The sequence below is a fragment of the Antechinus flavipes genome, chromosome 2, assembly GCF_016432865.1.
Source record: "Antechinus flavipes isolate AdamAnt ecotype Samford, QLD, Australia chromosome 2, AdamAnt_v2, whole genome shotgun sequence".
Lineage (NCBI taxonomy): Eukaryota > Metazoa > Chordata > Mammalia > Dasyuromorphia > Dasyuridae > Antechinus > Antechinus flavipes.
In genome coordinates this window covers 62,249,379-62,275,490 of record NC_067399.1, presented here as the reverse complement: position 1 = coordinate 62,275,490, position 26,112 = coordinate 62,249,379, and the positions used below count along the sequence as shown (strand labels likewise).

General features: G+C 38.7%; 1 protein-coding gene and 1 long non-coding RNA gene across 2 annotated transcripts in view; one reads left to right on the top strand and one right to left on the bottom strand.

Annotated features, from left to right (window-relative positions):
* The window catches only part of LOC127547940 (uncharacterized), a 36,226-nt gene extending 19,408 nt beyond the window's left edge, over positions 1-16,818 (bottom strand). The window contains exon 1 of the long non-coding RNA XR_007950294.1: positions 16,736-16,818. This is a non-coding gene — a long non-coding RNA (uncharacterized LOC127547940). The remainder of the gene's footprint in view (positions 1-16,735) is intronic.
* PDP2 (pyruvate dehydrogenase phosphatase catalytic subunit 2) lies at positions 16,156-23,274 on the top strand. Its single transcript, XM_051975070.1, has 2 exons — positions 16,156-16,278; positions 17,702-23,274. The coding sequence occupies exon 2, from the start codon at positions 17,748-17,750 to the stop codon at positions 19,329-19,331; it is 1,584 nt and encodes a 527-aa protein (XP_051831030.1). The 5' UTR covers positions 16,156-16,278; positions 17,702-17,747; the 3' UTR covers positions 19,332-23,274.
* Positions 23,275-26,112: the final 2,838 nt, after the last annotated feature.

Genomic DNA, 26,112 nt, shown 5'->3' with positions numbered 1-26,112 from the left:
CTCAGTTTCTTTCCCTACAAAATGAATGGGCTGAATTGGATAATCATTCAGACTTCTTCCAACTCAAATTTTATAATCTTATAGCTTTGTCGCTCATTGTAACATGGAAGATTTGGTTATTGTTAAAGGAACTTTGGCTAGATTTAGAGCTGTAAACAGAACTTAGATGCCAGCTAGTTCAACACTCTCATTTTTATAGAGGAACATAAAACACAAGGTCACATATTATAAGTGACCAAGACTAGATCCAAACCCAGATTTGACTTCTAATCCAGTGCTCTTTCCTCAATATCTCAAGGTCAGGCATCAATAAATAGGTAAGAGAGGTATTTTGTGAGTACCTAAAAGCCACTCCCTTACCTAGTATTATAATCATTGTTGGCTAGAATGCCTAAGAGTCTTCTCATTTTTCAGGGAAGTATCTTACCCCTTGCACTGAGATAAATAGAAGGTATGAGAGACAGAGTTTCTGAGTAATTAATAATCAAATCATTCATTAAACTAGCAAATAAGAAATAAATTGGTGATCAGATATCTCTCTCCTAACCAAAGTTAAAACTTTGGAAATGGTTAAATATCATTGGAAAAGGTGCCCCTCATGGGTGAAAATTGATTAATTGATTGATGATTAGTCTTTAGTTCTTCCTGCTGAGAATGTGACTTGATCATGAGACTCAAGTACCTCCAGCTATCTGGTCAAAGGATTCCATCTATATCCAGACCACTCAAGTTGAACAGTGGGGGAGATGGGAAGATTTCAAGGGTTGAGCCTAATGCTTTGAGGGCTGGAATTCATCTAGATTAGATTTCAATGTCAATCCCAATTTGGTAATTATTTATAATAGAAAAATAATCATTTCTCTCAATACCTTTTCCACATCCTCATAGAATTTAAAACCAGAAAGGTCCTTAGACACCCTTCTAGTCTTACCTTTTCATTTTAAAATGAGGAAAAATACTAGAGTACTAGAGAATAGAAATCACTTGCTCAAATTCACATAGCTAGTAATTAGCAAAGACAGAACTCATATTCTCATTCCTTATATAAGATTCTTTCCACAAGTTCAAGGTTGGTCAGATGCTAAACACTCTTCCCCAGTGAAGAAGTGATAAAGCAGGTCAGGGTCCCAGTAGAACCATTCAGGAATGGGAACTTTATGGAACAACCCAATATGTTTTTGTTGTTGTTATTGTTTGTTTGTTTTCAGAGAACCTTGGCACCCTGCTACTTCCCCAGAAGCCATAAGTATCACAGGGGATTGACTGATGATCTTGGAGTCAGGAAGATCAGAGTTCAAATCACAGAGTTGTTGTAAGGATCAAATAGGAAATATATATATGTATATATATATATAAAGTGCATGATACTACACCTGACACAGTAGATGCTTAATAAATACTTATTCTCTCCCCTTCTTCTAATGTGACTTTCAAGTTGGTAAGAGCCTGTTTGTGGCTATTATTTATTTTAAACTTCTGTTCAGGAATTCCTGTTTTATGCAGAATCTCTCCTAATCAGTCAGAGCATTATGTAACAATTAAGATAAAACACACATATAGTATGCAGCAAGCAGTCAATCAATAAACATTTACTAAGTGTCCTATTATGTATCAGACACCAAGCTAAGAGTGGGGCGGGGAGGGAGGGGGGAGGATATATAAAGATGCAAAAGACAGTCCCTAAGCTCAAGGACTGACAAACGACAAAGTGTTTAGACTAAGTGTTACTGCCCTATTTCTAAAGACTACTATCTTATACTTCCTGAGGTTGAAGACCTCCTCCCTCAGCATTTTATCTTTGCTATTTCTGACATAATAGGAAAGAAACTCAAGTAGTTTTACCATCTCTCAGTCACCTTTCCTGTCTCTAGAGGATATCTGTTACTCTGAGGTGGTAGAGAATCTCACAGCAGCTTTTAGCCACAATGAATTCTAATGAGTGGGAATTCTCTCTCTCTCTCTCTCTCTCTCTCTCTCTCTCTCTCTCTCTCTCTCTCTCTGACGCTCTCTTTCTTTATCTGACTGTCTATCTCTATACATATACAATATACAATCATATACAATAGATCAAAGCTTCTTAAACTATGTGTCATTAATGGGGGGAACCCTGAAACAGTCCTCTGACTTTGGGGGGGAAGCCATGGGAGAATTGAGAAACTCTCTTCTGGGAGAGGCCCTCCTCAGGGAATCAAGATAAAGTGGCTTCATTCTGTTATCTTGGTGGGTTATACTCTCTATTGAGCTGAAAATTAGTCCAGGAACACTCCTACTTAGCTGGAATTTACGTGGTCTTATTCTACTGGAAATCTAGGCTGCGGCCAGTAATTTCATAAAATTGAAACTTCAGTCTCAAATTTCCTATAAGAGAACATAATTTTAAACTCATAATTTGTAGCCAGGATTTCTCTGCTAAGACCTTTATTTCTCTGTCAGGACCTCGCCACTGAGGAAGTCAAGTCTCCTAGCAAAGTTGACTTCTGCAGTGCCAGTAAAACTTCCTTTTGCCAGTCAAACTTTTCAGGTTCGTGAATTCTTTCATGTTGAACCTGTGGTGGTCAGAAGGGGATTCTCATACCTCAAATCTCTGCACTGTTACTCACCACATCATTGTGATCCCATATGGGGTCAGGACTGAATGTGGCGGCCATAAAATTATGATTTATTTTCAGTATATGTTTGACTTTATACCCAGGGTCATGTAAAAATTTCTCCAGTGAAGAAGGGTCACAAGTGGAAAAGGTTTAAAAAGCCCTGCAACAGATGACAAGATACCTTGATAGATTCCTATGTTGTTCAGCTGTGCCATCCCACAAACTTTCCCAATATCAGTCTTTTCCAATGAGTCCCATCTTCTTGTTATGTGACTGAAATATTTCAGCTTCACTATTTGAATTGCCTTTGAATAGTTTGAATTAATCCTTTTAAGTATTGACTGATTGCTATACAGGGGATTCTCAAAAGGCTTCTTCAGCACCACAATTAGAAAGTGTTGATTCTGTGCTCAGCTTTCTTTATAATCCAGCTCTCACTGCCATACATTGGGAATGGAAATACTATAACTTTGATAATATGTATCTTTGTCAGTTGGATGATGTCTTTGGCTTTTAGTATACTATCCAGATTTGCCATAGCTTTCCTTCCAAGGAGCAAGCATCTCTTAATTTTATAATTGCAGTTGCTATCTGCAGTGATCTTTGAGTTCAAGAATAAAAAAATCTGATACTGCTTCCATTTCTCCCCTCTCTTTGCTAGGAAGTAATGGGACCAGTTACCAAGATTTTAGGTTGGGTTTATTTTTTTTTTTAATATTAAGTTTCAAGCCAGTTTTTATATTTTCCTCTTTCACCCAAGTTTCTTGATTTTTTTTCATTTTTCATTTTTACTTTCTGTTCTTTCTATTCCTCTCATCTGTAAATATAAGACTGCTAATTATTCTCCAGATAACCTTAATTCTAGCTTTTGATTCATCCAGACTGATAGTTCACCATGATGTACTCTGCTAACAAATTGGATAAACATGGTGACAAAATGCCTCACCTCCTGGCATGAACCCCCAAATCTCTACGACCCCTGCCAGCTCGAAGCAGTTAAGAGGAGATCGGCGCCCCTTTTCCCACATGCCTTTGGAGGTGACTGCTTGAGGGGGGGATGAAGAGGGGACTCCTGAACTTGGAAATTCCTGGAAGGAGAAAATCTTCAATTCTGTCTCAAGAGACTTTGCCCTATTTCTTTTTCCTTAAATGAATTTAAGTTCCAACTGCTTGAGGGGGGAATGATGCGGGAAAGCTTGCTTTCTAGATTCCCACCCTCTCCTAGTTAATAATGTAAATTGCTCTTTAACTCGCACATCCTGGTCCTTTTGAATTCCAATAGAAGATCTGGCCTGTTCCCAGCCCCACCCGGATATGAGCCAACTTTGGGGCTACACCTGAAAACCCCTCGAGCTAAGTCTCCTATTATAAAAAGGCCATGCTGGGAACCCCTCTTTGCAGAGATTCCAAACATGGCTACCATGTGAGGACCCTCTGTCCACTGGACCCTCTGTCCAGTGCCCTCCTTATCTCTACCTTCGCCTATACTTTAACTTTGCTTATCTAATAATAAACCTCTTTTATCAATCTAGCTCTCTGGGCCAATAAATGCTTTTATTGGGAACTCGCGCCGCTACTAGACCACCTTGCGCCGAATCTGTACCCCAAACCTGCCACTAGACCTTAACCCTAATTTCATTTAGGTACCCCAAAGCTAGACCTCAACACCAGTAAAACTTCCTTTTGCCAGTCAAACTTTTCAGGTTCGTGAATTCTTTCATGTTGAACCTGTGGTGGTCAGAAGGGGATTCTCATACCCCAACTCTCTGCACTGTTACTCACCACATCATTGTGATCCCATATGGGGTCAGGACTGAATGTGGCGGCCATAAAATTATGATTTATTTTCAGTATATGTTTGACTTTATACCCAGGGTCATGTAAAAATTTCTCCAGTGAAGAAGGGTCACAAGTGGAAAAGGTTTAAAAAGCCCTGCAACAGATGACAAGATACCTTGATAGATTCCTATGTTGTTCAGCTGTGCCATCCCACAAACTTTCCCAATATCAGTCTTTTCCAATGAGTCCCATCTTCTTGTTATGTGACTGAAATATTTCAGCTTCACTATTTGAATTGCCTTTGAATAGTTTGAATTAATCCTTTTAAGTATTGACTGATTGCTATACAAGGGATTCTCAAAAGGCTTCTTCAGCACCACAATTAGAAAGTGTTGATTCTGTAGTGCTCAGCTTTCTTTATAATCCAGCTCTCACTGCCATACATTGGGAATGGAAATACTATAACTTTGATAATATGTATCTTTGTCAGTTGGATGATGTCTTTGGCTTTTAGTATGCTATCCAGATTTGCCATAGCTTTCCTTCCAAGGAGCAAGCATCTCTTAATTTTATAATTGCAGTTGCTATCTGCAGTGATCTTTGAGTTCAAGAATAAAAAAATCTGATACTGCTTCCATTTCTCCCCTCTCTTTGCTAGGAAGTAATGGGACCAGTTACCAAGATTTTAGGTTGGGTTTATTATTTTTTTTAATAATAAGTTTCAAGCCAGTTTTTATATTTTCCTCTTTCACCCAAGTTTCTTGATTTTTTTTCATTTTTCATTTTTACTTTCTGTTCTTTCTATTCCTCTCATCTGTAAATATAAGACTGCTGATTATTCTCCAGACAACCTTAATTCTAGCTTTTGATTCATCCAGACTGATAGTTCACCATGATGTACTCTGCTAACAAATTGGATAAACATGGTGACAAAATACAGAATCATTGTACTCCTTTTCTGATCTTAAACTAATCACTTGCTTAATCATAACTCAAGTACAATTCCTAGTTTATCTACTATCTTGGTCAAGTTAATTAAACTTTGAAAAATGATTGAATTGGACTAGGTACTTTCCAAAGTCCCTTTGATATTCTATCAACTTTCATTGATAAATCTCAATAGCTTTTCTCAAACAAGTTTTATACCTTTCTGTTCTTAAGAAATTCACCACTAGGTGGTCATATTTCTGACAATGAGTCTCTCCAAAGTTAGCCATAGTTCTTGGACAAACAACAGTTTCATAATAAGGGCTCATATTCAAAACTTTTATAGTCTGCTGTACCCTGCCAAAGCTTGTGCTCCATTGGCATAGCTTTCAAGAACCCCAGGGTTGATCTCTCATTGCCAGGATGAGCATTTCAGCGAGACTTTAGCAGAGAAAACATATTTTCATTTGCTTCAGTTTCAGAGGGTTATATACTATCCATAAATTTTGGTAGTAGACTCTTATTTTAGACACTATTTTAGAGTGTGAAGCAGACTAGCCATTAAATGTAACAATTTAGGTTTTATTTGTTATTATGTTATTATTGGAAGACTTGAGCCTAAATTGCAGAGTGCAATATTAGAATAAACATCTTTGACCAACAACAAACACATTGAGTAGTTTCATATGGGATGGAATTGCCAGATTTTTTGGTTGGGGTAAAAAACCAGACAAATTAGAACTATTTTAAATAGATAGGATCCTTTTTTCATATTTGAGTGTCTCTAATGCAAAAGTTAAATGAATAAATTGAAAGTAGAATCCTATTATGCATCTCTGTTCTCACAAGGCTAGCATACAAGAAATGCTGTTGAAATGAATTGATTGGCATTTTTAGGATATAAAGTTCATGTTATCTGGATCTGTGTGCTCTTCTTTTAGGAAAGGAAAGAAATAAGCATTTATTAGACACTTATTATATGCCAGGTAAAATGTTAAGCAATTTACAAACATGATTTCATTTGATCCTCACAAAAACCCTGGAAGGAAGCTACTATTATTACCTCCATTCCATAGTTTTGTTGGGTTTTTTTTTGGGGGGGAAGGTAGGTTTATTTGGAAGAGGTTACAGATAAAATGTAGGGATACAATAGGCACCAGGAATAGTAAACATGAAATAGAATGGTGTGGTGATCTTCTTCTTTTAAAATAAGTAGAATAGTTCTCTCTGGGGGAGAAGGAAGGTTTCTCAGGGGAAGTTTTCTTGGAGGCAGCATTAGTATCAGTTCAGATCAATAATTACCCCAAATGCAGCCAGCTGGTAAAAATACAAACGTTTATTTTCTCCTTCCAAATTAGCCCGGTTAGTTGAGGCCTATCTTTCTGCTTGGTTCCAAGAGCTCTTGCAGATTGTCCTTTGCTTCTGCCTCTGCTCTCTTCAGCCTCCAGCCAGCACAAAGATGGAACAAATCTCTTGTCTCCTTCACTTGGGGCTCGGCTAGCTTTCTAGTGAATCTTTCAGACCAGCTTGGTCTCAGTGGGGGAAGTGGAGGAGCCCAGCCACCACAGTGGTGTGAGATGAAGATGAATCTGATTGTGCCTCTGAGAGAGCCTTTTCAGTCTTCCGCTGAACTCTCTACTTGTAGCTTCTTTCTCTGAAAACTCTCCTTCTGCCACCAGCCAGCCAAGGGGAAAATATTCTCTCTTGCCTCGGAGAGAGGGCTTCTGGCGTAATTCCACTGAAATCTGACCGAGAGCCTCTATTTCTTTTATACAAGAGGGAGGAATTGTGTGATAAGAGAGAAAGGGATTATGGGTTTTCTCCCATAGGGCTCTCTGGCCTTCAAGGGAGGTGTGAATTCACAAAGTTACAAAGTTTACTTTGTGAAACTCCCATACTTGTTAACTCCAATGAGTAAAGGTGTGAACACAAGCGTTGTATTAATTAGTTCTACTTAGTACCTTGTTTCAGGTTCTGGCCCAAAACATCTTCTTGTAAGATCAGATCAATAATCTATCAATTCTAATGAGTTAGCAGTTTGTAAAGATTCCAACAGAATGGGATTAGCATATAAAAGTTCCTAACTGGGACACTAATACATTGTTGGTGGAGTTGTGGACTGATTCAACCATTCTGGAGAGTAATTTGGAACTATGTCCAAAGGGCTATCAAACTATGCATACCCTTTGATCCAGCAGTGTTTCTATTGGGCTTGTATCTCAAAAAGATCTTAAAGGAGGGAAAGGGACCCACATGTGCAAAAATGTTTGTGGCAGCCCTTTTTGTAGTGACAAAAAAACTGGAAACTAAGTGGATGCCCATTAGTTGGAGAATGGCTGAACAAGTATATGAATATTATGAAATAACAATATGAATGTTATGAAATATTATTGTTTTATAAGAAATGATCAGCAGGATGATTTCAGAGAGTCCTGGAGAGACTTATATGATCTGATGTTAAGTGAAATGAGCAGAATCAGGAGATCATTATACACAGCAATAGCAAGATTATATGATGATCAATTCTGATGGACATAACTTTTGTCAGTGAGGTGATTCACTCCAGTTCTAATGGTCTTGTGATGAAGAAAGCTAACTGCACCCAGAGAGAGGACATTGGGAACTGAATGTGGACCACAACATAGTATTTTCACTCTTTTTGTTGTTGTTTGTTTGCATTTTGTTTTCTTTCTCATTTTTTTTCTTTTTTGATCTGATTTTTCCTGTGTAGCATGATATTTGTGGAAATATGTATATTTACACATTGTTTACACACATTTACATGTTTAACACATATTGGATCACTTGTGGACTTGGGGAGGGATGAGGAGAAGAAAGGGGAAAAAATAGAACACAGGATTTGTAGGGAGAATGGTGAATACAGAAAATTATCTATGTATATATTTTGAAAATAAAAAGTTTTAATTAAAAAAAAAAAAGACAAGTTCCTTAGTGGAACTCACAAATACCCAGTAGAAAATGAATACCCCATGAGGTTGGGGAAGGGTAATGAAAAAGATACAATGAAGTAGAGTGCTGTGGCAGACTGATCCCAAGGAGGACAGTAAAAATGGCATAGGCTATTGGTAGATTTACTGGGAAAATTTAGCCCCAGGGATTTGACATAACTTGGATTTCTGATTGAATTACTTCCACAGAGTGAATCATAGGACTGAATTGATTATCAGAATCTTCTCCCTATCTGCCCCAGGGAATAATTTTCAATTATTTTCAATACTTTCAAGTAATTTCAATACTTCAGTCTTTCTCTGCCCAGGAAACCCACCATTCAGGACCTCATCATTCCCCACTCTTTTAATTTGTTAAAGAAATCTTTTGAAATGTGAATTGGGGAGGGTCCCTCAATAGAAGACCCCCATTCTATAGTTAAGAAAACTGAGGGAAACAGAGTTTACAATGCCTTGCCCAGGTTCATATAAGTTAAATTTCCAAGGCTGAATTTGAATGTAATTTTTCCTGGGTTTCTAATGCAATACAATAGAGACCCCTTTAAAACATCTGGTTTTTTTAGGAGTGAAAACATATCTGAAATATATATAATATATCCATTATCACTTCTTAGCTGTCAAAACTTTTTTAAAAAAAGATATTTATGTCTTTCAGTCTTCCTGCACATATCAAAGTTTCCTAAAATCATTTTAATTTTGGCGTGAAACCTGCTGATTTGAAATTGGAAAGAATGGCTTTAAAAGTTCTGACTCATTGGTAAAGATTCCTGAAAGTGGTCAAAGTGTGTGGTTGTGTGTAATTGAGTAAAGACTCAATCTGTAGGACAACCTGAGGGTTAATCACATCCCACCGGAGTTGCGGCATCCTTCAGTCTCAGCAAGTTAGTCCAATTCGTACTTAATTCCAACAGCTTTGTACCTTGCCTGTGGATAAGTCTTACTTTTCTTGGACTGGAAATGACCCAATTAAAGTCATTTTGTCCTCCTTTGCAACCTCAGTTAAGACTGAGCTTGAGTAAGTAAAATGTGAGTCCTCTTAAAAAGATTTCAAAGAAAGGACTTGCTATCACTTAGAACCTTGAGCATTAAAGCTGAACGGGACCTTAGAATACAGAATGTTGGAACATAGAAGCATAAAATATCAGATTTGGAAGAGACTTTAGAATATAGGATTAGGGAGTATTTGGAGCTAGAAAGGGTTTCAGAGAATGTTTACTCGTACCTCTTCTAACTAACAGATCTAAGTCATTTTTAGGGGGTTTCAAAAACATCAGGTTTGTAAATGGCTAAAGCAACAGGTCTTTGTTATGGTGACTCTAACTCTTAGTATAATGTTTTACAAATTTTTAATAAGTGTATTCATTTTGACTCACATTAGAAAAAGCCTAAAGAAAGACTTGGGGGTTAGAACTTAAAGCAGGAACAACAAGGGAAGGATAAAACCAGAACAGTTTGTTGTCACAGTAGTGTTCCAACATTCACAGGTTAGGACTCAAGAAGGATTTAATTGTGATGGAAAATTATTGGAGACTCCCTTGTTGGGAAATAGTCCTCTCATATACCTGTTTCTTTCTTCTACCACAGGAGTTGTTTCAAATGTGCCCAACTCTTCAGGACCTCATTTTGAAGTTTCTTTGGTAGAGATATTGGAGTGGTTTGCTACTTCCTTCTCTAGTTCATTTTATAGATAAGGAATTGAGGCAAACAGGATTAGTGACTTGTTCAGGATCACATGTGTATTTTGAACTCATGAAGATGAGTCTTTCTGATTCTTAGCTTAGTGCTCTATCCTTTGCATCACTTAGCTGCCTGAGATAGTATTAGAGTTATTGGGGTCTGAAATTATTTCACCATCCAAACAGATTTGGGGTCAACCAGGCCCCTTTGCACAACAAAGAATATAGGAAGTGTTCAGATAAATCTATTTTTTATAAGACTGTTCTTCTATTTTTGACCTCTGCTTCTATCTAACCTTCAGGTCAATTCAATAGGCAGGTTGACTTCTGAGAGTCATTATTATACTTTCACTGAAGGTATTTGAGGTCATTCAGAAAACAGCCTGCAGTCTTCCCTTGTTTGTGGGTTTCTGATTCATCATCATGCCTCTAAAATAGCTTGGGCTTCTAATTTAGTGATTTTACTAAAATAGAAGTGTTCAGTCCATTGCACTAAACCAAGATAAAAACAGGATCAGGGAGGCTGGGGCACAAATTGGGTCCCTGAGAGGAATGAAGGCAGAAAATCAGGTACTTAATTTTACCCTCCAGTTTGTTATGATTTCTCTAGAGGCTTTGACTTTTGTTCACAGACTTTTTAAGGGTGGATAGCAACAACCATCCTAATACAAAATCTCTCTGAACCTTCCTGAGGCATTGCAGCAATTCCCTTCATAAAATCTATAGCCTAGAGACCTAGAAACATAGGTCTCAACCCAGGAGTGTATTGATAAGTTTAACAATCAGCTTTCTGGTGGGGAAAAAATGTGTGCCCAGGACACACTTTTAACTTCAATCTGAATGATTAACATTTCCCCATCACTTTGAAACAATCAGCAGAACAATAAATCAAGCCCTGCTTTGCCAATTTATTTTTACATTATTAATTTTTACATTATTAATAAATAATAAGTTTACAAACTTAATAGTTTTTTTTATTTTCAAAATACATGCAAAAATAGTTTTCAACATTCACCTTTGCAAAACCTTGTGTTCCATATTTTTCTCCCTTCCTTCCCCCCTCTCCAGATAGCAGCAATCCAATATTGGTTAAACACATAGATTGCTCATTTTTAAAGTCTAAATGCTTATACTTAAATCAGTTTGGACTGGTTCTAGCACATCCCTGCTTCAATCCCCCCTTTTCTCCTTTTAAAAAGAGAACAAAGCATAGATAGGACACCAGGTATTGAAGATAGGGACAAAAGGAAAAGGAAGAGGAGGATGGAGAGGGAAAGAATAGAGGAAACAAAAGAGGGACGGAGGAAGAGACAGAGACAGAGCTGCTCAGATTATGATGTGGCTTCAGATATCCTTGAATCACCAAATGCAAAGATTTGGATCCAAATCCATTCATAAGAGATGGAAAGGGTCTTTAGTGGAGTATTCTAGGGAGCTGTCCTTGACTTTATGTTGTTTAACATTTTTTTCATTTACATTCACATGGTATAAACATTCTGAATGTTTTGAAGGGTTTTGAAGCAAGAATTAGACTTCCTTGGTCTGACCCTCAGAAACCAGAACTAAGAACAACTGGTAGAGCTTGCAAAAAGAATATAAATTAGGTTTGATGGAAGGAAAGTTTTTGTAATACTTAGAATCATTCTAAGTAAGAATGAACTGTTTTGGGAGATAATGTAGCATCAAATCAAAGAGAATTTAATTCTTGCTGTTGCATATTGACTCAGAAGATAACTTAACATTATCTATGTTGGACTGGTTTTTATTTTTTAAAAACATTCCCAATTCCATTTTAATTGTTTCAGGTTATACTTGGGAGTTTCAAGGGTTGAGAGTTTGATACTTCCATTGTAGTAAGCTTTTCTTCACTTGAAGTTTGTAAATAAAGGTTGAATGACTCTCTGGTTAGGTATATAATAGAGGTAATATGAATTGGCTTCTGAGGTCTTTGCTACTGCTAAAATTCTGTAGTGACCTTCCCAAAGAGCCTATTCCAATTCTATATAGCTCTGTCAGTATTTTTTATTTTCTCTGAAACTTCTGCCCTAAAGCAAAGGAGAACAAATCTAATTCATCTTCCACATGAAAGTCCTCCAATATGTGAAGGCAATGCTGATGTTTGATTTTCCCATTCTTCCCTCTCTAGGTTAAACAAACACAAAGGAAGTGATTTGTTGAAAGTCATATGACTAGTTAGCTGATTTGTATCCAGGTCCTTTCACTCCAAATCTTGATATCTCTTCTATTCTATGTCTCAAGTTCCTTAGGAGCAACCATTCAAGAGGATGAAGCTATGGTAGTAAGAAAGTTTAACAATGCTCATTGTTAAGGGGAGAAAAGGAGGCTCAGAGAACTTGGGAATGGTCTAGTTCAGAGAAAGATGGATAGAAGAGCTGGGGTTTCTGCTTTTGCTCTATTTTAACTGATCTGCCTTCATAAGAAGGGGGGATTCAGAAGTAATTCACCAATGCTATTGTTCAACAAACAATTTAAAGCAGGCAAAGAATTTAAAACTAGATTAGGGGGAATTAGTTAGATAAGATATTTCCTGTGTTTGAGAACTTCTAATTTAATAAGATAAGACACAAATATATTATTAACTACTTGATAACTGCAACTGCCCCATATAACCAACTGTTTTGGAAAGGAAATTGAAAGTAGTAGACTATAGGGCAGGTGGATAGTACAGTGAATAGAGTAGTTGGCTTGAAGTCAGAAAGACTTAGCTCCCAGGGTTCGAATTAGGCCTCAGACACTTTGCTAGCTCTGTGACTCCAGACAAGTCACTTAACTCTGTTTGCCTCAGTTTCCACATCTGTAAAATAAGCTGGAAAGAAAATGGCAAACTACTGTAGTACCTCTGCCAAGAAAACACCAAATTGGGTCATTGAAGAACCTGAAATGACTTAACAATAGGGGAGGAAAAGTGAAGGTAATGATCTGATTTAGGGAGGTTGGGGGTATATGAGTGTAGCTTGGCAAGGATTCTGCTTGGCAGTCATTGGCAGTCAGGTAGACAAAAGTGCTTACTATATGCTCGAAGGGCAGCTAGGTAGTGCAGTGTATAGAGTCATGGAGACCTGAGTTCAAATCTAGCTTCAGACGTTCACTAGCGTTTGTGATCCTGAGCAAGTCGATTAACTATATGCCTCAGTTCCTTCTCTGTAAAATAAGCTGGAGAAGGAAATGGCAAATCACTCCAAGAAAACCTCAAAAAGATCATTTAGAATTGGACGTTACTGAAACGATTGAACAATATGTACTCTTAGGCACAATATTAAATGATGCTGATAAAAATATAAAGAAAACAGAAAGACAATCAAAGAGTTTACACTCTACCCAGGGAAGACAATAACCAAAAAAGGAGTTGAAAATTGAGGAAAGGAAAAGTTACCCTACTCAAGGGTACTTCCTCTAAGAAGATCCTATAAGGCTGTGATGATTGGAAGAAGAGATTTGCAAGTGTAAACTCTGAGATTTTTTTTAGTCAGTCAGTAAAGAAGCATTTATTGAGTGCTGATTTACTCTGAGAGTAAAGTAGGCTTGTTCTAAACCCCTGGGTCATGTTGATCTCCTTTGTGATGAGGAGTGCAAGATAAAAAGGATGATGGCTATATTTAGCGTTTCTCTCTTGCCAGTCTGATTTCCATGGGATACAGAAACATAAAATATCAAGTTTGAGCACAAGGTTGCAGGCTGGGGATGCTACAATCTGTTTACCCCAAATTAGCAAGAGCCAAAAGCTGCTAATGAATCTCGTTCACAATCTGACAAGGGATTGAGGAAAGAAAACAGAAGCTCCTTCCCCAGGATTCTTTGTGAACTCTTGCTATGTGTTATTGGGAAATGTTTCCATCAGCCAGGAAGTTTGGAGAGGGAACCAAGTAGGAATGACAAAGATTAAAGGAAGATAATTATCAATGGCTATCTATATTCTCGTGAGATTTAAAAATCCACATTCCTCCATTAAATTTCCTTTGGATGAACAAATTATGCTGAATTTCTTTTTTAATTTATTCTATGTGCTGTTCGGTTCTGCACACATATATTGCATCTAGGATATATTGTAATCTATTTAACATGTAAAGGACTGCTTGCCATCAGGGGAGGGGGTGGAGGGAGGGAGGGGAAAAATCGGAACAGAAGTGAATGCAAGGGATAATGCTGTAAAAAATTGCCCTGGCATGGGTTCTGTCAATAAAAAGTTATTTAAAAAAAATAAATAAAAATTTATTCTATGTGCAATAAAGCTACTGTGATGTATAATTAGGTATCTATAATTGTGAAAGCCTTAAAAAAAGATACTTTGGGTATCAACTCAAGCTCTAAAGTAATTTCATTTTATCCCCTAGATTGAAAGCAAGAGATTGCATCAAGTCTCTGTACGGGGCAGCACTACAGAGGCCTGGACAATTGAGAAGCTGGTTGAGACTTTAAATACGAGGCTATTTACATAGCAGAAAGGAATAGCTCTAAAAGATACCCAAGATACTTACAGTTTACTGATTAGATCTTTTTCATCAATCACTCTGGCTCTCATTGATTGGCCAACAATAGGTCCCCAGCTAAGTATGGGCTCTGATTGATTTTGATCAAAAGTAGCTAGTAATTCAATAGTAATTGACCAGAAACTCTAAGGGTCTTCCCTTCCATGATTGATTTTTTTTTTTTTAATTAAGTACCAGGAGGTACTTGTACCAGGAGGGCTACTTCATATTGTTCTTTGAACTTTCACATCCCTTGACTCAATTTTCACCTATGTGAAAGCACATAGAAGTTAATGTCCCAAGTCAATAACATATGTGTATACATCATATCTGTGTTATCATAGTAAAAACAAAACAAAACAAAATAAAATAAAAACCTATAAGATGTTAGGAAACATAGGGGGAAGTTGTGAAGAGGAGGTAAGTTTTGGTTTGGTTCATAGAGAACTTGACATTGTTGTTTGTCCTTCTTTCTCATCAGGGAGGGGGTGCCATGACGAGCAAATGAGTTGCATTTAAGTGAGAGAAGGTTGTGCAAGGTCACCTGCCTCACTTTCTCCTTCAGAGCCATCTGGGTCCCCTGGCAGGAAACAAATCCAGACGGCTGGAGATGGTCCTGAGTGCAGTGAGAAATCTTAATCTTTTTAAAGCTAAGTTCTTTAACAGATGTCAGTTTGGTAGCATGGACACTCATTTGGTGGTTACAGCTGGATAAGAATTAAGGCAAAAAATGGCCTCTTTTACTTAGTTAAAAAAAAAAAATCAATCATGGAAGGGAAGACCCTTAGAGTTTCTGGTCAATTACTATTGAATTACTAGCTACTTTTGATCAAAATCAATCAGAGCCCATACTTAGCTGGGGACCTATTGTTGGCCAATCAATGAGAGCCAGAGTGATTGATGAAAAAGATCTAATCAGTAAACGGTAAGTATCTTGGGTATCTTGGAAGATTTTGGTGATCAAAAAAAGGAAAAAAAATCATATTTTTTGGGCAGAGCACCCACAGGTAAAGTATGATATCCGTTTTTAATATGTCTGAAATAGATTGGATTACTTGCCATGTAGGAAAGGGAGTGGGAGGAAGGGAGAGAAAATATGGACCACAGGGTTTTGCAGAGGTCAGTGTTGAAAAATTATCCATGCACGTTTTGAAAATAAAAAGCTTTGAACAAAAAAGTTTTCTCCTAGCTCTAACTTTGCACGTCCAGATGTTCTACAGTCTAAGGTCATTGCTACAGTTAACATTTTATGTCCCACAATCTCTGCGGTCACTTTCAGCTCTAATACTCTGTGGTCTAAGGTCACTGCCGGCCCTGATTGGGCCCCGCCAACACTCCATCGGAAGATCGGGGTCACCGTGAGGTCACTGCCACCTCTAACGTGGTGCCCCTCCCCCTCCCCCGGTTGATCACTGTGGGCTCTGACGTACTCGGACGTTCTTTTTCATTTCTAAGCCCCCTCCCAGCTCAACCCAAACCTTCTCCATCCCAGGAATCATCCAGGGGCTTGGGCGGGGATGGGTTATTGGCCGCGCCCCCGCCCCGCCCCCGCCGGGTGGGGCGGGGTGAAAGAGTAAGGCGAGGGGGACGAAGGCTCCGGCCACCCTTAGTGGCCCTTCCCATTGGGCCACGCCCCTAGCTATCAGCGACGGGGCCGCTCCCGTTCGACCAATCTGAGGCGTGAAAGGCTGGAGGTGGGCGGGGCCTCCCGCCTTCTTTTCCCTGCCCCGAGCCGGCTATAGGGAGGTATTCGGAGCGGTAGGTGCTGAGGGTAACCTGGAGGCCCGCTTGGTGGCGCGCTCTTGGACGCTCAGTGACTGCGGCTCCAGACACGGCAGCACGAGTTCAGGTAAGGCGGGCGCGGTGGGGGGAAGCGGGAGGCAGGGGCCGGGCGCGCCGGGAGGGCCATTGGTGGGGCGCCACCGCAGCTCCGGGACCCGGGGCTCCCTCCCGGGCTGTCGCCGTGGGGACTGCAGCTGCAGCGGAGCCCGGGCAGCGCGCGCCGGGCGGAGGGCGGGTCCCCCGGTCCCCAGAGGCTCGGGACCCCCTTACGGAGCTTCGGGCCCTCTGCGGTGGGGCGCTGGGGGGCCGCTGCTATTCTACAGCCGGGGAAACTGAGGCCTTTGGGGGGTCGGTCCGGCCCAGGCCGGGCACTGGGAGCATGGACATCCCCATTTCCATCCTCCCCGCCTTCTGCACCTTATCCAAGTCTTCCCTGAGCTCACTTGAACCCCTGACCCCACGATCTACGAGTTCCTTTGCCTCTGGCTGAATGCCAGGGAGGAACCTAATCCTACCCTGCTCACCTTGGCTTGTAAGTAACCTTGAAGAAGGACCTGGAGGCCTGGGTCCTCTCCCCGGCAGCCCCGGGACCCAGAGCCTTGCCACCTGGCTCCAGGCTCCGCACTGGACCAACCTCAGGCCTGGGGATCCTGACTCCTTGGCCCAGACCCCGGGTGGGGGTGGGGCAGTTAGGGAGCGCTGCCCTTTGTTCTTTGCACCTGGCCCGTGCTGGCCAGGGGTAATGCGCTGCCCTGCCTTTCAGGGCCCGAGGAACTGGCCTTTCGGGGGGGTCTCCTGGAAACCTGCCCACCCCAGCCTTGGGGGTCCCGGAATAAGTAAACTTGGTAGGGGCTTGTTGGCGTTAGGACCCTGGTTTTCGCTTTCTGAGCGAGGCGCTGATCCATTCTACAGAATTATCGGGCAATGAGTGCATTGGACTTCGGAGCATGGGGCAGTTGAAAATCTCACTTGTCTTTTCCTGCCATATCTATATGTCGTAGAGGCATTAGGATTTAATATGGGGATTCACTTCATGGGCTCTTGGACTGGAGGGGTGGTCCATCTTCAACCCTTTCATTTTTGTTGAGTTGTTTCAGGCTTGCCTGCCCCATTGGGGATTTTCCTTGGCAGGGATACTAGGATGGTTTGCCATTTCCTTTCCCAGCTCATGTGACAGTTAAGGAAACTGAGGCAAACAAGGTAAAGTGGCTTGCCCAGAGTCTCACTCACAGCTAGTGACTATCCTGGCTCCAGATATCGCTGTTTCTTCACTGCCTCCTACCTGGACCTGACTTAAATGATTTGCCCAGGATTGCACTGGCCGGCAGTTGTCAAACTGTTAAGAAGTCTGCTTTTGTGATTCCACATCCAAAACCATTCTGTTTTAAATTTTAAGAATTAAAAATTTTTAATCTTAAGGACAGTGAAATAGTTTCAATATGTTCATGGTTCAAGAATGAAGCCTTTTTAAAACTCTTTTTTTTTTTTAGGTTTAAAAACGCTTGAAGGAATAGCTCCATCCAGTTTAATTTCATAATGTCTAATACCTGTTGGATTTTAAATTCGGCCAGAAACAGCATTGCTACCTTACAAGGAAAAAGACATTTGTATTCGAGATATATCCACAACAGGAATAAGTGGAAAGTTTTTTCCTCAGGACTGTTTAAATCACCAGCAATACATTATGGACCACACAATAATGGCTTTTTTGTACAAAAAGCTTTCAGGCACACATCCACCGAAGAAGACTTTAATTTGCAGCTCACACCTGCTCAGATAAGTGAAATCTTGAGAGCTGGTGAATCATCACATAAAATTCTCCCATATGCGAGCAAATTTCCTAATCCAGTCTTAAAGTTTGAAAGTAACCAGTTGGCTGCCAACGCTCCAGTAGAAGATCGTCGGAGTATGGCATCTTGCCTTCAAACTAAAGGAATGATGTTTGGTGTCTTTGATGGGCATGGGGGCCATGCATGTGCTCATGCAATAAGCGAAAGGCTCTTCTATTACGTGGCAGTGTCCTTGATGTCTCATGAAACCCTGGAAATGATGGAGAATGCCATGGAGTGTATGAAACCGCTCCTGCCCATTCTGCACTGGTACAAGCACCCAGGTGACAGTATTTACAGGGAAGTTACTTCCATGCACTTTGACCACCTCCGGGTCTACTGGCAAGAACTGCTTGACCTCCGAATGGAAATGGGGCTCAGCATCAAGGAAGCTTTAGCTTATTCTTTTCAGAGACTGGATTCTGACATCTCTCTGGAAATCCAAGCTCCCTTGGAGGATGAAATGTTAAGAAATCTCTCCTTACAGGTTGCGTTTTCTGGTGCAACAGCATGTATGGCTCATGTTGATGGGATTCACTTGCATGTGGCTAATACTGGGGACTGTCGTGCTATACTTGGGGTACAGGAGGAAAATGGAGCATGGTCTTGTCTGCCCCTTACTCGAGACCATAATGCCTGGAACAAATCTGAGCTCTTAAGGCTAAGGAAAGAACACCCAGAATCTGAGGAGAGGACTGTGATCATGGATGACAGACTATTGGGTGTTCTCATGCCTTCTCGAGCATTCGGCGACGTCCAGTTAAAATGGAGTAAAGAATTGCAGCAGAGTATCCTTCAGAGGGGTTTTGATACTGAGGCTTTAAATATTTATCGGTTTACGCCTCCTAACTATCACACACCGCCTTATTTGACTGCAGAACCAGAAATCACTTATCACAAATTGAGACGCCAGGATAAATTCCTTGTTTTAGCTTCTGATGGACTGTGGGACATGCTGCGGAATGAGGATGTGATTAGGCTTGTGGTGGAGCACCTTCAAGAGGCCAGTAGGCCTGAACTGACTAGGAAACCAGCTAATTTGGGCCTAATGCAAAGCCTATTACTTCAAAGAAAAGCTAAAGGCATCCATGCCCCTGACCAAAATGCAGCCACTCACCTTATAAGGCATGCCATTGGATGCAATGAATATGGGGAGATGGACCAGGAGAGGCTTGCTGCCATGTTGACTTTGCCCGAAGATTTAGCACGGATGTATAGGGATGATATCACAGTTACAGTGGTTTATTTTAATTCTGATTCAGTTGAGATGTTTCATAAGGGAAGTGAATGAGCTCCTTCCTATCCCTCTTCCCATTGCATTTAAATGCTAGGATATAAACTTTTTTTATTTAAATTGTCATACTTGAACTGTTAGAAATGGAAAGTGATACAAAGAGTTTGCTAACTTCTAATATAGGCTAAAATTGAACATACAAGTTAAAGACAGTGTTCTAGATTGTATCTGTTTTCATAAGCACGAAAGAACCTCAATTTGAGGTCAGAACATAGCTTAGTTTAGCAAGTAGCTGTGTTTTTGTATTTTGAGTATTTGAACTGAGGAAATTGAGACCCTGAATAATGCTTGGGGCTTGAGTTGTGTAAAAAACTTGGGTCACTATGTAGTATTTTCACATTACTGTTTAACTCACTTTGCTTAAATGAATTATTACAGGATCAATTTAGGCTATTTCTATACTTGTGAACTTGATAATTCTCAAAGTCATGATTCACTGTTAGATTTAATGCGCTATGAAGGAAATTAATATTACTGAGCAGTTTGTAAAGCATAGTTATAAGACCCTTGTTCAGTATTATATTTATTTTGTTAATATTTGTGAATACATTTTGTAATGACATGTTCTATTTATTTTTTAGACTCTAGAAAATTGTATAGAAACTTGCATAGATCTCTGCATGTATCTAATCTCACTTTTGCTAAGGTTTTCATGTCAAAGGCACTTTTGACAATAAAGGTACCTTTTATTTGTAGAACCTTTTATTCACCCCCTCACTTCTCCAAGAGTAGAGAATAATTGTGCAAGTGAATTCTAGCTTCTGGCAGAGACTTTAGTAGGCATAATTTCTCTTGTTTTAACTTAAAAGACATAATACTCCATGAAGCATTCTCTTCCTGCTTTCAGCTATCAGGGTTAGTCTGTTTACCTCTGTTACTTTGACCATGCCTTCTTTTTTTGTTGTTGCTGGGAAAATGATGTGAAGGGAAGAATTCTACATTTTTTTCTTGCTTTCTGAAGCAAGCAAGCAAGCAAGCACTTGAAGGAGGAAATGGAGTGTTGGGTAAATCAGGACTTGCTTTTCAGTTTTATGAAAAGGAGCAGGTTTTCTTAAGAGTTTCTAAATTGGGAGTCTCCTTTATGGAAATCCTAGCTCATTCATCTGTTCAGATGTATGGAATTTATGAAACCTAAAGGAGTTATTAATCTCTAAATCCCTTGGGAATCCTAGGTCATCAGAAGTGGGAGAACCGAGACAAGATCTTTCATGAATTGGACCTTGTATGACAGAATTGCAAAAGAGGTACTGAAAGATCAAATGACTTGTTCAAAGTCATATGGCTAAAAAATGTCAGTTTAAAAGCCCAGGTCTTTTCAATCTCCACTACAGCCCTGGGCATGCTGCTTCTAATTCCATAGTGATTCTTACTTCAAGTCAAATCCCACAAATTTTTAGCTCCCAAATAAACAATAACCTGAGGCTGAGGAGTTAGGAAGTGACTAGCTTTAAGTCTGTTTTAAGTTGGTAGCTTAACTCTGCCTAGGACACTAGTCCTGGGGAGTGATGGTTTGGACTAGGGACAAAATAGTCAACCTAGTCTGCTCACTTGGAGATAGTCTTCAGCTGGATACTTGTTCTTAGAGGCTGGCTGTTAACTTGGCCTATACTATCTCAATATTATCTAATGCTGAGTGAAAATTAAAAGGCAGTTGAAATGAAGTTTTATATACTTTAAATTAGTGTTTCACTCATGTTCTACTAGGATTTCACGGTGATTTAACTAGTCATTTCTTTTTATGCTCTCCCTATTCCCCATCATGAAACTTCCTAGCAAGGGATGTTCATTGTAACTTATGGGACCTAAGGAGTGTAAATGAGTTAGGACAAACTCTAAAATTTTGAGAAACCAGAAACCAAAGACTTGAAATAATTTGTTACCTTCATCCTTCTGTCAGAGATAAATTCCCTACAAATTGTTGATGTTCTATGTCTTGGGCATTAGTTTCCCATCCACTTTGGGTCTCTAAAGTGGCTTGTGGCTTTTCCAAATGGTATTTGTCAGATAATTGCAACCCTTGGCCACTTAATCTATACTGGAAGATTTCGCATTTATGTGGCCTATTTTAGTTTTAACATAGATTTGGTGCTATAAGTATCCTGTCTAATATATTTATCCAGAATAACTAGTAATTAGTAACTGTCATTTATTCACTTAGGCAAATAAAATTTGATCCCTGATAAAACCTTGATAGCCTTAAAATATCAATTAGTGTGGCTTGCCTTAATTTACTTTCTTCAAGACAAGAGTCAAGGACCTTTATTTCTGGAAGTTTCTGACTTCTCTGGTTTGACAAGAAAATAGGAATTTTCCTGTTGAAACAATTGAGAGTGCTGCTAATACTAATTTAATTCATAGAACTACCCTTTTAGTTTGCTATTTTTAGAAGTTGGGGAGAGGGTCTTTAAAAAATTATTAAAATTAGTCTTAGAGATTGAGGCATACTTGACTTGAGCTTAGCTCTTGGAATTATAAATAAACACAGTAAGCAATTTATTGAATAATGTGATGTCGATCAATATCCATAAGAATCCAGACTATTGCAATCATGCACTTTGCAAGCAGATACTGAAGATCCTTTCTTCTGCCTCTGGTACATTTTCTTAATGTTGCAATCTTGGATCTGGAAGGACCGACAAAGAGGTGGCTTGCAGCCATTGTGGTGGTCTTTTGTCCAACTTGCCAAATGTCTGTAGATGTCAAGCAAAAGATTTTTGTTCTAGTACAATAGAACCTTTGGGTTAAAAATTGGAATCGTGTCTCTTAGAAAACTTGAGCCTGATCAAAATGCACTCAGCTGATTTACCTTCTCTGGTATGTATTTGTGTTGAAACTAGAGGACTGGGAAGTTAGTAAAGTTCTTAAGAGAGGATTCTATAGCATATTGGACCATGTTTCTCAAGCTTGTTTTTAGATCTTTCAAGATCTTGTATTTTCAGTAGTGGTAAAGTAGGATTCAAATGGTGTTGAAAGTTTGTTTTAATTTGATACAGAATTTGCAAGTATAATTTGGTGCTTAATATGTTCCTAAAACTGCACATGTAAAACTCAGGTAGTGTTTACAACAATCCATTGTTTTATTACAAATAATTTTATTCATTGGTTACTGATAATGATAGCAAAAAACTTGGTCAGGGATGATGGTTCTAATTTAAAGTTCCAACTAATATAGCCAATTAAGTTACTTAGCTCTCCAAACAAAGCTTTGTGATACTGCTAACCTGTGTATAGAAGCACATAATGAATAAGCACATTCTAAATTAGGGAATTTTTTTTCCCAAAATTTGATAGATTTAAATGTGATCTAGATGTAGATATAAAATTTTGACTTATTAGTAAACATTAAATAAATTCTTTCATGACATAGATAAAAGTTTAGAACAATTTTTCTGAATATGATGAAAAATTGAAAACTAGTTGAAATCTAGACGGTTCCATTAATGTGAATGTAGTAATAGCACTCACTTTGCTGATAATTTCTAAACACAGGACAGACAGTACAGCATTTCCTTAACTAATTTTTTATAAGTCCAGATAATTACCAATATTTGAGTCACAATAACTCAGTTAAAAATCCTTGGAAACATTGGTTTAGGGGAAAACAGTAGCTGTTACAGATCTCTTATTAATTGGGAGAGAAATGTCCTCATCACTGTGAATGTGAAATGTGATTTGACCAGATACTGGCTAATGAAGCACTTTCTAATAGACTACATATCTTTTGTCTCCAAATTCCTCAGGCATCTACTAGTTTAACTTGCCTTGGAGAAAAACAGTTGTCTTATTTTGTTAAGAATTTACTGTATGGGGGAAATGATTAACAATGCTCTGAATTCTGAAATTTGTATTTGCTATATACAAATGTTCATATGATACTGATTTTTTTTTCTAACTTGCAGATATTTAAATGAGCAACTTGTAAATAAAGTGGCAAAACTAATCTTGGGCACTTGCATTTTTTTTTTTTGAATAATTGTCTTTATTAGGACTTAGGTTAATAGTTTAGGCCACCTTTCATTTCACTATCTTTATTTGACCATGGAAATTAAGCCCCGGAAATTAACAGGCTATTCAAAGTCTATCCTTTAAGAGAAGTTGCATGGATACTGTCTAGAAGAACAAAAAGTTCCTATTTTGTTTTCTTTCCTTTCTTTAATGTTCAATTTAGTCTTCTGAAATGGGAAAGCAGTTGGATACAAGAGGGATTTATTTAAGGAAGAAATAAATTCTCTTAATTGAATGTGAAGCTTAGTGGGAACCCACTCAAGTATTTTGACTAAGGTTTTACTGCATTTTATTCAGAAATCTCTTGGAAGCCATATGATTATAGTAATGGCATAGGGACCTGGGACTCAAGGAAGGCCTCCTTATTCTATTTTTCTAGTCCTCATAACTAAAAGTTGATAAATTTTGAGTTTCTTTGAAAATAACTAATCACTGTATATGCATACATTTAAGATCTATACATCCATTTAAAAGATCCATAAGAAATCCATTTAAAGATCCATATCACCGATTTAAAGATTTGTATCTGTGTGGGTCCTCTCATATTGATCATTGCTTCCCCATACCTTAATAAGTTATTGTGACCAAAAAATTATCTTAGTTGCCAGTACTCTTGGTGAACAAACTATGCTCTATGCTCTTTTAAAGTCAACTGATGGAGATTGTCCCTGAGCCTCTACTCCAAGTCTCCAGCTTTATAAATTCAGCTATTACTGTATGAAAATTGACAAAACATTTAGATACTTGCTGACTGATCTTTCAGAAAACTCAAGGGCATCATCAATCCTGAACTTTTATCTCCACTCTTGTATTATCTTTCCCCCTGAGGGAAAAGGGCAACTTTCTGCTTTGCATTAGTATTCTCTTGCCTTAATCAAGTGTAGGGCACATAGTAAAGTGCTTAATTAACAGATGGACTTTTCTAAATTCATGAAAGAGAAAGACCTGTCCTCTGACTTTATAAGTGAATTGAAACCCAAATCTGATTGTTATGAGATTCATTCAGGTTCCTGATTGGTTTTCTAATCCATCTTTCAACCCATTTTACAAATTCCAGATAATTGAAGGGACCTTTTCAGTGCTTCATAGTGAGTCTGGGAGTCAAAATTTGAATTCAGGTTCTCCAGCTTCTTTCCCAGTGTTTTTTTGAACCCAGGTCCTCTGCAAATCCAGAGCTCCCACTACTATGCTACTCTTATTATCAGGAGCTAGACTGGCCTTGGATCACAGTTGGATTGCTGTTGCAAGTGTAACCTGGGGCAGTCTCAGCAGGGAACTACACAGTAGTTCATTGTCTAATCCTTTGCCCCTTTGGAGGGTTTTTAATCTGCTTTCAATGCTGGTCACATGTGCAGTAGGTTTTCAATGCGGAGGGTATGTGTAACTTGAAAAGGCTATCCTCATCTTATGCGTGGCTCTGTCAAAAGCAGCACTAATACTTTCACTTTCAAATTAATTGAAATGGAAGGGCCTATTTAGTTAGCTTGATATTTATTCGAGCTTGGAGGCTGCATGGTATAAGGCAAGCAGCACTGGACCTGGAATCAGTAAAGTATATTAAAAACATACTATGTGTCTGGCAGTGTATTAAGCACTGAGAATGCAAAAAGAGATTAAAGATAGTCGTGCTCTAAAAGTTTACTATTTAATGGGGAAGACAACATGTAAATAGATAGCAAGCTGTATATAGGATAAATAGGAAATCAGTAGAGGAAGACACTAGAATTATGAGGGGCTAAGGAAGGCTTCAGTAAAGCCCTGGGTTCATATCTCAGTTTCAGCATTTACCAACTGTATCACCATGATCAAATTTTTCTGAGTCCTAATTTTCTGATCTATTAAAAGGGAAACTTAGTCTCATTTTTCATTTTTTTAAAAACAAAATTCCAAGTGTTTACTTTCTTTTTGACCCATTCTAAGGGATAAGAAATTCTGGTAAAAAATTTCAAAAATGTACCTTATTTCATATCTTGAATCCATTTCCTTTCTATCAGGTGGGTAGTAGGGATGTCATTAGTACTCAGGAATCAGGCTTGGCTAGTCCATTGATTAGAGTTCTAAAGTCTTTCAAAGTTATTTCATAATTTAATTTCCAAGTTCTATTTTCTCTGCCTCAGTTCTTGCAAGTTTTCTTAGATTCTCTGAATTATCCCTTTAGTTTCTTTCTGCTGCACAATAACATTCCATTATTATCTATCCATATACTTTAATTTGTCCAATCCTCCTAGTTATATAATGAATAAATAATGAGAAAACTGGAAAGGAGCTAGGTACAAGGACTTTTAACATGGCTCATTGTTTTACCACATCCTGCATGTGGTGAAACTCATCCTATTTTAGCCAACCTAAACCAGTGATTCAGATAAATGGAAGAACTTCATATTCCTCAAGAAGCATAAACATTTCTTTATGTTTTCATTACCAACTGGGAATAGACTCCTTATATTATATCTTTTATAATTTGTTAATAGGTCACTTGGATGGGAGCTACTCAGTGATTAGGGTAAAGTCTAAAATGAGTTTATCTTGCCCCAATCTTTATTTATCCTTACTTCACATACTCTTCAAAATCAGTCCCCAGAAGATGGACTTAGGCTATCTTTTGAATTCCCTCAGTTTTGGCTACAAAACCAATCACAAATGTTCCTCTTTACCACGTGGTTGGTGGTCTTAGTACCAAAGTCTACATATGCTTTGAAGTCTATTTGGAGGTTGCATCAGCTGAGCCCTCTCCTCATGGTCATAAGGACTAGGCTTATTGACCAGTTCCTAT

Bases quoted from the DNA above. Each gene is read 5' to 3' on its own strand.
- PDP2 (XM_051975070.1), top strand. From the start codon at position 17,748: ATGTCTAATACCTGTTGGATTTTAAATTCGGCCAGAAACAGCATTGCT.